Source organism: Dendrobates tinctorius, unplaced genomic scaffold (assembly GCF_039654945.1).
Source record: "Dendrobates tinctorius isolate UK_male_01 unplaced genomic scaffold, ASM3965494v1 ptg000270l, whole genome shotgun sequence".
In the NCBI taxonomy this organism is placed as follows: Eukaryota; Metazoa; Chordata; class Amphibia; order Anura; family Dendrobatidae; genus Dendrobates; species Dendrobates tinctorius.
Genome location: NW_027361937.1, coordinates 3,231,909 through 3,245,436, shown reverse-complemented (window position 1 = coordinate 3,245,436; position 13,528 = coordinate 3,231,909). Strand labels below are relative to the sequence as shown.

Below are 13,528 nucleotides of genomic sequence, written 5' to 3'. Positions count from 1 at the left end.
TCCCTTCCAACTCTACGATTCTATGATTCTATGATTCTATGATTCAATTCAACTTATACAGGATCTTTCACCAAAGTTTTGTGTTAGTGGACACAGGATGTAATAGTGGCTGCAGAGTGAAATAAAACTAATTTAATTTTTATTTAATCTCTCAGTTGCATACATATTAGTAATAAAAGGATTTACTAGATAGTGAGTTAATTTTCATTAAGTCCAAGTGGGTGTTATCAAATAGTTTTTCCGAAGGGTGTTTACTTCTTCCACTGTATGATGCTGACCAATCATTAGCAGTCAGCAACAGTCAAAGGAAGGAAGAACACACTCCACAATGGATGAGAACAGGCTACTCCTGTGTGAGATGTAATGACAGCCTGATCTCACTGCAGAGCAATTAAAAGTTGCTGTGAGCACAGCAGACAGAAGTTTTCCCTCACAATGCCTATCTGTAGATGAGAGCTCAAAGGTGTCAGCAATCACACATCGGTCTGCTGTGCTCACAGCAACACTGCAGTGAGATCAAGCTGTCTAAATATCTTAAAGTGAGTAGCTTACTCTATTCCAGGGGACTCCAAGCTGGAGAGCTACATGTGGCTCACGGACCCCAGATATGTGGCTCACGGCTGTTTGCCAGCTTGGTGCATTAGCACCAGATGTAGCAAACAGCTATTAAGAGTAGATCTCTAGATGGTGGCTTTTAAGTGCAGAAGAGCAGATCTCAATAAGGGTAAGATAGGAAACCCTGGAGCTTGGTATACTGCCTTGGTGTGATTTCAGTGGAAAACATTTGGCTGTCATTATACCAATAATGATGGAGAAAAAAAGTTGTAGCAGTCTGTGGAGCGCAGAGATAAGGGATAATTATAGGGACAGCAATCTGGTTAACAAACCTTTATTAACCCTTCGATCTCCACAACGCGTTTCGATAGCATAACGCTATCTTCATCAGGTGGTACCTGAAGATAGTGTTATGGTATCGAAACGCGTTGTGGAGATCGAAGGGTTAATAAAGGTTTGTTAACCAGATTGCTGTCCCTATAATTATCCCTTATCTCAGTGCTCCACAAACCGCTACAACTTTTTTTCTCCTTCATCATTCTATTTCCCTCCTCCTGAGGGTTTGCCGCAGGAGCAGCTACGACCATAGTCAATTCCATTGAGAAGCTTAAGGACCTGCGGTGTCCGGGCAATGCTGGATCCACACTTCCCAGCTTAAGGACCTGTGGTGACGTGTATCCTGTTCCCTGATCACGTGACCAGAACCCGGAAGTGCTGGCCAGCAGCGGCGGTGCACGGCAGTTTCCAACAATCCTCAGGGATCATCCCTTAATCACCGGGTTTCACAAATTTTGCGCTACTTGGTTATTGTTCATATTATACAGGTAATGGGAGCTCTGGTAGTCACTACTGTGAGTGGGGCAGGAACTGAATGTGGCTCACAATCCTCTCTCAGAGGTGAGTGTGGCTTGCTACCCTCTTTCATAGCTGAATGTGGCTCTCAAGGTCAAAAAGGTTGGGGACCTCTGCTCTTTTAGCTATGAAGTATTTCCCTTGAAAGCCTGCTTATGATTGATCAATGTCATACAAGGGGAAGAAGTATCATATATGTCCCCAGTGAAAACTTTCTGATAACACCCTCATGTACTTTCCAAATATTGAATTATTAGCTATCAAATACGGTACTTTGATTGCTAATATTTCCTCAACAGAGAAATGTAATTTAAAAAAAAACACACACATTTTTTTTTATTCTGCTCTGCAGACAGTATTACATCCTGTGTCCAGTTCAACATCAAAATGTGGTGAAAGGTCCTCTTTAACAACAGTATTGTGTGCTACAATATCATCAGGTGATTAGAGTTGGAATTGGTCAATACCGGCGTTTATTCTATTCCATGTTGTCTGCACTACGGAGTGCAAAGCGCTTTTTCTTCCATATCGGCCACATGAAATTGGAGGGTCATAAATTAAAGGAAATGTCTGTGATTTGATTTTTCACTTGGAGACATTTTTATAATGGTCCATAGGCAGCAATTAGAAGGCATGGTCAATGGTCATGTCATATTACACTTTTTTTTTTCAAGATGTTTCTGAAGATCCTCTTATCCACTTCATTTGACCACATCTTTTCTCTTACCCCTCTGTATAACACCTTCTCCTGGTCCACACACTGTGTTCTGCACACACGTCTCACAGGCTTCGCTTGAGCAGTGCTTCCCAGATTGGCATCTGCAATCTACGTTTTTGGTTGATGTTCCTTTACTTATAATCTGAAATCCAAGCTCTAATGTAAAAAGAACATATTGGTTAGAAAACTAAGAAAAATATGGAACAGGTTATGACAAGTCAAGAAATCAATTGAATACATTCAATAATGCTGATAGAAACATCATGCGTCATTAGAAATGCATCTATAAACCAGCCTGGACACAATCGCGTACTAAGCTTCAAAGTCATGATGGATTATAGAGTAAATTAGGATTAATCTCATATGTGACACCACGGTGAGGTGGCCTCTGTAAATGTGAGCATGTGTTACTTACTATTATTATGAAGGGCATGTCCTATAATGATATATTAATACACCTAACATAGCCAGGTAGCATTAGCGCCTACATTTCTTGCTAGGTCTGGAGATGTGGTGGGTAGATGGTGAGTTATTAGATCACATAACTTACAATTTTTTTTGCTATGTCCACAAGGGACTACTAAAATATATTTAAAAATGTGATTCCTTTTCTGTAGCAATTGTATTAATTATTTTTCATATATTTGACATATTGTACCATTTATAAGGTAAAAAAAAGACCTTTGAGGGGCATTTCAATATCTGAATATATTTTTTCTGATCTCCCTTGTAACTGGAACTGGTATATTAGCCAAAGTTGTAGTAGAAATGTAGTGTGGCTGCATAGCAGAGCTAATCTAGGTATCCTAATTTGTTTTTATTAAGTATATACAGATATTCATTGTGCAAACTAGGGGGCAGGTCAGTGAGGGATCAGTGACCTGTCAGCAGTCTGCACTATGAATATCTAATCAGAGTACCACATACACCAACCCTGCCTTAGGGCATGAGACTCTCATCAACCACAAGACGGATTTCATCAACCAAGCTATCATTTTAATCAGTATAATGGCGCCAACCTGACACTGTCTGTAGGTTACTGTGCACAATCCTGCTGACAGGTTCCCTTTAAACCCAGTGATCACATGAGTGGTAGGAGGAAGCACTGTTGGCACTTCTTAGGCCGGTGTCACACTAACTGTATGGAAAATCGGTCTGAGTCTCCCCGCCGAGAGTCGCAGGAGTGTAATGCGTGGGTCATATGAGTGTCATGTGAGTACAATCCAATTTTTCACACCTAGCATCCGATTTACATTTGAATGCAGTGCGATTGCTATCCAATTACAATGAGATTTTAACATGAGCTTTTACATAAAACAGTTCTCTATGTCATTTACACTTCGTTTTCAAAGGAAACATTCGTCAAAACATACACACACACACATATATATATATACATATATATATTGAATAGATAGATAGAAGAAAAGCTGGCAATTCATGTGCATCGTACAGCAAAATCACAACGTGACAGGTTAAAATATTATAGATAGAATAGATACAGTATATACACATAGAATACATAGATATATAGATGTCAGTGATACACACAGATAGAAAAAAATCCGGCAATTCATCTGCTGTGTTCTTTAAAATCACTACAGGATCCGACAGGATAGAAGAGATGGATTACATACAGTAAATACAAATAGAATATGTAGATATAGAGATGTCAGTGACAAATACAATTAGTACAGTGTGTGCAGCTTACTGTACATGTATTTAATAAATAATAGGTTATTTTTCTGAAAAAAATGGCATGGGTTTCCATGCAATTTTCGTAACCAGCAGAGGGAAAGCCGATGGCTGGGGGCCGATGTTTACAGCCTGGGAAGGGGGTAATACCCATGGAGCTTCCCAGACTATTGCTATCAGCTCACAGCTGTATAATTAGCCTTTACTGGCTGTTAAAATGAGGGACCCTCAAAAAATACCGGTGCATAAAAATCAATTTTTTTTTTCTTCTCACCCCCATAGGCTTGCATTGGTGAGTCTCGGTGACAATGTTGTGATTTTACATGCACACTGAATACGCCCGAGAAAATAAACGGTAATGTGAGCTGCCCCATGGATTAAAACTGGGCTGAGTGGTATGCAATGTTTTCTCGCATAGCACTCGTCTGTATTCTACAGTAGTGTGACTCCGGCCTTACTAGTGTATACACAGAGAAGCAATTGTTCAGCTCTGTATACAGCAATCAGGAGAACAGAGACAGTAATAAATTGTCTCTCCCTGCTACCACGGTTGAGGATGTTGAACTATGTAGTGAATTTTTAGAACATCACTGCAGAGTAGAACATGGACCTCCTGAAAATGTATTGTCTATCGGTGGTCCAGAAGTAGCTAATGGTATGTGGTATGATCTAATGGCCACAAGCTTCTGAGCATTCAATATCAAGAACTGAATATTTAATTGGTGGTGCTACCTTTTACTTTTGAAATTCTTTTATTACTCTTATGCATCTAAAATAAAAAAATGGAGCAACTTTTCAAACAGTCTCAATCAGAATACTTCCTTAAGATTTGTGAATAAAGCTCTCAAACAATAAAGTTGTAGATGTTAAATGAAACAACCATATAAATATTCACTTTCATATCCTTATTGTGTTAGCACTATCCATATTGGCGACATGTGTACGTAAACAGGTCTATGAGTAAAGTAGTCCTTACCTACATAAGGTCAGAGACTGAATGAACAGCTCTGTTCCTTTAAGGGAACCTGCCATATAAAAAGACACTATTAACATGCAGATATGGAGTTATTCTGTAAGCTAATAGTATTCCGAAAGCCCAGCTACTGGGAGGAAATTAACTTAATTCCTCCTGGCAGCCTCTGGCTTCGAGCCCTAGAGGTGCGCATATCGCGGCTTTACTCACCGCTGAGTACACAGTGTGTGGCGGCTGTAACCATGCCCCCGACACTAACTGACAGACGGATCAGCAGAGCATCCACCCCGGATGAAGGCAAACTGCCGAAACGTGCGTCAGGTCTTATGGTGTGTGCTGTAACCTACACTACAGGTATTGCTTCATGTGTAATACATGTATAATACATTTGTATACTGCTGCTGAAGTGGAATGGGTCTGTTAGTTTTGCAATAGTTGTGGGTTTATCAGAGTGGCAAGTAATGTTTGGCCATGTAGAGTCCTTGGTTAATATCTAATTATAGGTACCTACTCCTTTATTTGTATGTATAACCCCACCATAGGTATCTGATTAACTGCCCTATTTTCACTTACAACTTAACAATGACTCTGTAAGCTTCGAGTGTGGAGATTTTAAGTATTTTTGCACAACCTTGTGGATTCCCACTTTTTAATTTGCTTAGTCTATTTATGTTAAATAAATTTTTAGTATTTAATAAAAATGTACAGTATATGTTTGTAACTGTTGATTCTAGTGTACAATTTTTTCCACTATATGATGACACTATAGAGAAATGACAGATAGGTCCCACATACGTTCATTGCATTCTTTATGCAGCAGGCAGCTAGTTTCTCTATTGTATTTTTCCTGGTATTCTCCGACAGAACAAGGGATGCATAATGTCTTATTAAGCTCTGTGCAGTCTTCGAGCAGTCTTTCTCCTGTGAATGATAAATTTAGACAGTAAAACACATAAAAGATAGTTAACAGTGATGAGCAAACGTGTTTTGATAAGGTGTAGTGTTGAGCATTCCGATACCGCAAGTATCGGGTATCGGCCGATACTTGCTGTATCGGAATTCCGATACCGACTTCCGATATTTTTTCAATATCGGAAGTCGGCATCGGAATCGGAAGTTCAAAGTTGATTGACAGCCGAAATGACGTCATCATGATGCGCGGTGTGTGCGCATCATGATGCGCCGTCATTTCGGGCCTTCCGGGAGTCTCTGCCGGCCTGCCGGGGGGCTGTGTGGACTGCCCGGGGTCTGTACCGGCCTGCCGGGGGGCTGTGCCGGCCTGCCGGTGGTCTGTGCACCCTGTGGGGGTCTGTACCGGCCTGCCGGGGGGCTGTGCCGGCCTGCCGGTGGTCTGTGCACCCTGTGGGGGTCTGTACCGGCCTGCCGGGGGGCTGTGCCGGCCTGCCGGGGGGCTGTGCTGATGTCCGGGGGTCTGTGCAAGCATCGTCCGATGGGACTATAAGTCCCATCTGGCGATGCCTGCTACCATGACAGTGATTGACACATTAGCCAATGATGGGACAGTAGTAGTCCCATCATCCGGCTAATGTGTTAAATGTTAAAAAAAAAAAAAAAAATACTACATACATACTACATACATACTACATGCATGCTACATACATACTACATGCTACATACATACTACATATATACTACATGCATGCTACATGCATACTACATGCTACATACATACTACATACATACTACATACATACCACATATATACTACATACATACTACATGCATGCTACATACATACTACATACATACTACATGCATGCTACATACATAACACATATATACTACATGCATGCTACATACATACTACATGCTACATACATACTACATATATACTACATACATACTACATACATACTACATGCATGCTACATACATACTACATGCTACATACATACTACATATATACTACATGCATGCTACATACATAATGCTACATACATACTACATATATACTACATACATACTACATACATACTACATGCATGCTACATACATACTACATGCTACATACATACTACATATATACTACATGCATGCTACATACATACTACATGCTACATACATACTACATATATACTACATACATACTACATACATACTACATACATGCTACATACATACTGCATGCTACATACATACTACATACATACTACATACATACTACATACATACCACATATATACTACATACATACTACATGCATGCTACATACATACCACATACATACTACATACATACTACATACATACTACATGCATGCTACATACATAACACATATATACTACATGCATGCTACATACATACTACATGCTACATACATACCACATACATACTACATACATACTACATACATACTACATGCATGCTACATACATAACACATATATACTACATGCATGCTACATACATACTACATGCTACATACATACCACATACATACTACATACATACTACATACATACTACATGCATGCTACATACATACTACATGCTACATACATACTACATATATACTACATACATACTACATACTACATACATAACACATATATACTACATACATGCTACGTACATACTACATATATACTACATGCATGCTACATACATACTACATGCTACATACATACTACATATATACTACATACATACTACATACATACTACATGCATGCTACATACATACTACATGCTACATACATACCACATACATACTACATACATGCTACATGCTACATACATACTACATATATACTACATGCATGCTACATACAATACATTCATACAATGCATACATAGACATACAGTACATATAACATAGAGTAACAGGTGCAGGGCTACAATTTTGTTTCTGGTGTCCTTTGACAGCTCTTTGGTCTTCACCATAGTGGAGTTTGGAGTCAGACTGTTTGAGGGTGTGCACAGGTGTCTTTTTATACTGATAACAAGTTTAAACAGGTGCCATTACTACAGGTAATGAGTGGAGGAAAGAGGAGACTCTTAAAGAAGAAGTTACAGGTCTGTGAGAGCCAGAAATCTTGATTGCTTGTTTCTGACCAAATACTTATTTTCCACCATAATATGCAAATAAAATGAAAAAAAACAGACAATGTGAATTTCTGGATTTTTTTTTCTCAGTTTGTCTCCCATAGTTGAGGTCTACCTATGATGTAAATTACAGACGCCTCTCATCTTTTTAAGTGGTGGAACTTGCACTGTTGCTGACTGACTAAATACTTTTTTTCCCCACTGTACATACCACATACCAGGCTGGGAAGACTGAATCTGCAATAGCCAACCAGCTTGGAGTGAAGAAATCAACTGTGGGAGCAATAATTAGAAAATGGAAGACATACAAGACCACTGATAATCTCCCTCGATCTGGTGCTCCACGCAAAATCCCACCCCGTGGGGTCAGAATGATCACAAGAACGGTGAACAAAAATCCCAGAACCACGCGGGGGGACCTAGTGAATGAACTGCAGAGAGCTGGGACCAATGTAACAAGACCTACCATAAGTAACACACTACGCCACCATGGACTCAGATCCTGCAGTGCCAGACGTGTCCCACTGCTTAAGCCTGTACATGTCCGGGCCCATCTGAAGTTTGCTAGAGAGCATTTGGATGATCCAGAGGAGTTTTGGGAGAATGTCCTATGGTCTGATGAAACCAAACTGGAACTGTTTGGTAGAAACACAACTTGTCGTGTTTGGAGGAAAAAGAATACTGAGTTGCATCCATCAAACACCATACCTACTGTAAAGCATGGTGGTGGAAACATCATGCTTTGGGGCTGTTTCTCTGCAAAGGGGCCAGGACGACTGATCCGGGTACATGAAAGAATGAATGGGGCCATGTATCGTGAGATTTTGAGTGCAAACCTCCTTCCATCAGCAAGGGCATTGAAGATGAAACGTGGCTGGGTCTTTCAACATGACAATGATCCAAAGCACACCGCCAGGGCAACGAAGGAGTGGCTTCGTAAGAAGCATTTCAAGGTCCTGGAGTGGCCTAGCCAGTCTCCAGATCTCAACCCTATAGAAAACCTTTGGAGGGAGTTGAAAGTCCGTGTTGCCAAGCGAAAAGCCAAAAACATCACTGCCAACAAAGGATATATCACAAAGTATTGAGATGAAATTTTGTTTCTGACCAAATACTTATTTTCCACCATAATATGCAAAAAAAATGAAAAAAAAACAGACAATGTGATTTTCTGGATTTTTTTTTCTCAGTTTGTCTCCCATAGTTGAGGTCTACCTATGATGTAAATTACAGACGCCTCTCATCTTTTTAAGTGGTGGAACTTGCAATATTGCTGACTGACTAAATACTTTTTTCCCCACTGTATGTAGCATGTAGTAAGTATGTAGCATGCATGTAGTATATATGTAGTATGTATGTAGCATGTAGTATGTATGTAGCATGCATGTAGTATATATGTAGTATGTATGTAGCATGTAGTATGTATGTAGCATGCATGTAGTATGTATGTAGCATGTATGTAGTATGTATGTGGTATGTATGTAGCATGTAGTATGTATGTAGCATGCATGTAGTATATATGTGTTATGTATGTAGCATGTAGCATGCATGTAGTATGTATGTAGTATGTATGTGGTATGTATGTAGCATGCATGTAGTATGTATGTAGTATATATGTGGTATGTATGTAGCATGTAGTATGTATGTAGCATGCAGTATGTATGTAGCATGCATGTAGTATATATGTAGTATGTATGTAGCATATATGTAGTATGTATGTAGCATGTAGTATGTATGTAGCATGCAGTATGTATGTAGCATGCATGTAGTATATATGTAGTATGTATGTAGCATATATGTAGTATGTATGTAGCATGTAGTATATATGTAGTATGCATGTTGCATGCATGTAGTATATATGTAGTATGTATGTTGCATGTAGTATATATGTAGTATGCATGTTGCATGCATGTAGTATATATGTAGTATGTATGTTGCATGTAGTATATATGTAGTATGAATGTAGCATGTATGTAGTATGTAGTATGAATGTAGCATGTATGTAGTATGCATGTTGTATGTATGTAGCATGTATGTAGCATGTAATTTTTTTTTTTTTTTTTTTTTACATTCAACACATTAGCCGGATGATGGGACTACTACTGTCCCATCATTGGCTAATGTGTCAATCACTGTCATGGTAGCAGGCATCGCCCGATGGGACTTGTAGTCCCATCGGACGATGCCTGCACAGACCCCCGAAGCCTGCACAGCCCCCCGGCAGGCCGGCACAGCCCCCCGGCAGGCCGGCACAGCCCACCGGAGCCTGCACAGATCACCGGCAGGCCGGCACAGCCCCCCGGCAGGCCGGCACAGCCCCCCGGCAGGCCGGCACAGCCCACCGGAGCCTGCACAGACCACCGGAGCCTGCACAGACCCCCTGGCAGGCCGGCACAGCCCCCCGAAAGGCCCGTACAGACCCCAGAGAGGCTGTACAAGGCAAAAACAGGGTTTTTCTTATTCCGATACCGGAAGTCCCATAGACTTGAATGGGACTTCCGGTATCGGAATCGGCGATACCGATACTTTTTTTTAAGATCGGCCGATCCATTCCGATCCGATACTTTGAAGTATCGGACGGTATCGCTCAACTCTAATAAGGTGTCATCGGAGCATGCTCGGGTGCTAACCCATTATCTTCGGCGTGCTCGAATAATATGTTTGTGTCCCCGCGCCTGTATGTCTCGTGGCTGTTCAAAAGCCGCAACACATGAAAGAATTGCCTAACAAACAAGCAATCCCTGCATGTGATGCGGCTGTCAAACAGCCACGAGACATACAGGCGTGGGGACTCAAACATATTATTCGAGCACGCCGAAGACAATGGGTTAGCCCAAGAGCATGCTCCAATATCACCTTATCTGAGCACACTCGCTCAGTCATCACTAGTACTTAATCTGCTATATCCAAGAAAAAAAATTGCAAGTGGTGCTCTGAGACAAAAATTCTGTACATGGAGTAAAGTTTAAGTGATGACTCCGACATTATTTTTTGTCAACTTTGTTACTAAACAGTAATGTGTGTGTAATATGTGCATTAAAATACTTTCTGTAACTGCTCCATTCTTCTCTTGCATCATGCACCACAGCTCTGACTTGCCGGCTCACACATTTGACTGTTAGTTACTTTCATGATGTCAGCCTTTAAGAGCATTGTTCTTAGTCTCATACACTTACATTGAGGGAGTGACCTCCGGTCCAGACAGGAGACGCTGTGTGAGCAGGATGGTAACGATTGCAGACCCATGATGCAGGCAATGATAGGATCTGCACTAGAAATGGCAGACCACAGCAACCTCTAAGTATTTTAATGCACGCACTTTAGACATATTACTGGTTGTTATTCTTGGGGTAATTACAAAAAAAAAACTGCAGGAAAAAACAGCAGGATTGGTCATGGACATTTTCTGTTTCCTCGTTTTTGTTTTTATTTCTCTCTTTCTTCCCAGAGCCATAACTTTTTTATTTTTCCATCAATATGGCCATATGAGGGCTTGTTTTTTGTGGGACAAGTTATCATTTTTAATTACACCATTGATTTTACCATACAGTGTACTTGAAAACGGAAAAAAAATTCAGAGTGCGGTGAAATTGCAAAAAAGTGCAATTCCACAATAGTTTTGAGGGTTTTTTTTTTTAACATACTCACTAAATGCTAAAACTGAGCTGGCAATGTCATTCTCCAGGTCAGTACGAGTTCGCAGCTACCAAATATGTATAGTTTGTTTTTTATTTAAGTGGTGAAAAAAAATTTGAAATTTGTATGAAAAAGGTTTTTGTGCTTGTGGCCATTTTCTGAGACCCTTAGTACTTTAATTTCTCGAGATCTTGGGCTGGGTGATGGCTTATTTTTTGCACCCTGAGTTGTGTTTTTATCAATACCATTTTGGGGCACATACAATGTTTTGATCGCCCCTCATTGCATTTCATTGCAATGTTGCGGCGGCCAAAAACGTAATTCTGGCGTTTTAATTATTTTTCTTGTTACACCGTTTACCAATCAGATTAATTTACTTTAGATTTTGATAGATCAGACATTTCTGAATGCAGCAATACAAAATATCTGTGTGTGTTTTTTAATTGCTTTATTTTCAATGGGGAAAAGGAGGAATTAAACTTTTGTGTTATTTTTGTTTTTTTTCATATTTTTAAAAACTTTTTTCATTTTTGCTGTTTATTTACTAGACCCCTTAGGAGACTTGAAGCTGTGATTTTCCTATTACGCGTGCTCTAGATAGAAGTGCTTCAAGTGACAGGGGCGCAGATGGGTTGGATTTGTGACGCACTGGCTGGTACGTGTTAAATCCCGATGTCAGAAATTGACAGTGGGATTTAACTAGTCAACAGCTGGAGTTCCTTCCCACCCGCGGATGTTAAAGCCACATGACAGCAGACTAAATCAGCTGTCATGTGGGGAAAGATGCGGGCTCAGGACCAGAGCCCCCATCAAAGTCTTGGACACGACATATACAGAATCTGCCAAATTATACATGCAGTCTATGGGAAGTTTGGTATGGAGGATGAAGACCTGAGAAGATTTACATATACTTCTGTGAAGAAAATAATACTCAACTTATATTTTATTTAAATTTCAGCTCTTCCAAAAGGCTGATTAATTTTATGACCTAATTTACCCTGACTGACAATTTTAAATTTAGAGCTGACCATACACATTAGAACAATATTAAATATTATGAATAATGGAAGCTATCCAATATGTGTGACCAGGTGGAAAAATATGTAGACAGTTCAATGGACAGGTTATCCCAAATTCATTAAGATTTTCATTTTGTAAACAAATCTTAATGAAGGGAGCGCCGATGTACAATGCGCTGAGTTCAATAAGAGGAGCGCACCTCTTCACCCCCCAAGCCTGTTTGTACCTTCATGACCAGGCCAAATTTTACAATTCTGACCACTATCACTGTAAGAGGTAATAACTCTGGAATGCTTCAACAGATCCCACTGATTCTGAGATTGCTTTTAGTGACATAATTTACATCTTTATAGTGGTAAAGTTTGTTCAATATAACTTACTTTTATTTGTGAAAAAATTGGCAATTTGACAAAAATCTGTTTTAATTTCTATGCTTTAAAATCAGAGAGCTATGTCACACAAAATAGATACTAAGTAACATTTCCCACAAGTCTACTTTACATCAGCGCAATTTTTGAAGCATAATTTTTTTGTTGGGAAGTTAGAAGAGTTAAAAGTTAACCAGCGATTTCTCATTTTTCCATTGACTTTGAGTGGTCTGTATGACAGAAAAATTTCCAAAAGTGACACCATTTTAAAAACTGCACCCCTCAAAGTCTTCAAAAGCACATTCAAGAAGTTTATTAACCCTTCATAAGCTTCATAGGAATTAATGGAATGTGGAAGGAAAAAATGAACATTTAACTTTTTTCTTACAAAATTTTACTTTACATCAGGGCACGGAAGGGAAGGAATACCGCTTGACTTTTTGAACGCAAAATTTGCTGGAATTGAGAGCGGATGCCATGTCGCTTTTGTAGAGCCCCTGTTGTGCCTAAACAGTGGAAATCACGCACAAGTGTTGGAAACTAGACCCCTCAAAGAACTTATTTAGCTGTGTGGTGAGCATCTTGAACCCCCAGGTGCTTCACAGACATTTATAACGTTGAGCCGTGAAAATAAAGAAATCACATTTTTTC

The 13,528-nt window shown here is 39.8% G+C and overlaps 1 protein-coding gene across 2 annotated transcripts in view; it reads right to left on the bottom strand.

Moving 5' to 3' along the window:
• Positions 1–13,528, bottom strand: part of CD40 (CD40 molecule) — a 132,701-nt gene that overhangs the window by 49,330 nt on the left and 69,843 nt on the right. For both annotated transcript variants that reach the window (XM_073559368.1, XM_073559367.1), the window contains exons 3-4: positions 5,589–5,714; positions 2,135–2,281 (exon numbers count right to left, since the gene is read on the bottom strand). In XM_073559368.1, coding sequence (XP_073415469.1) covers positions 2,135–2,281; positions 5,589–5,714 — 273 coding nt within the window. The remainder of the gene's footprint in view (positions 1–2,134; positions 2,282–5,588; positions 5,715–13,528) is intronic.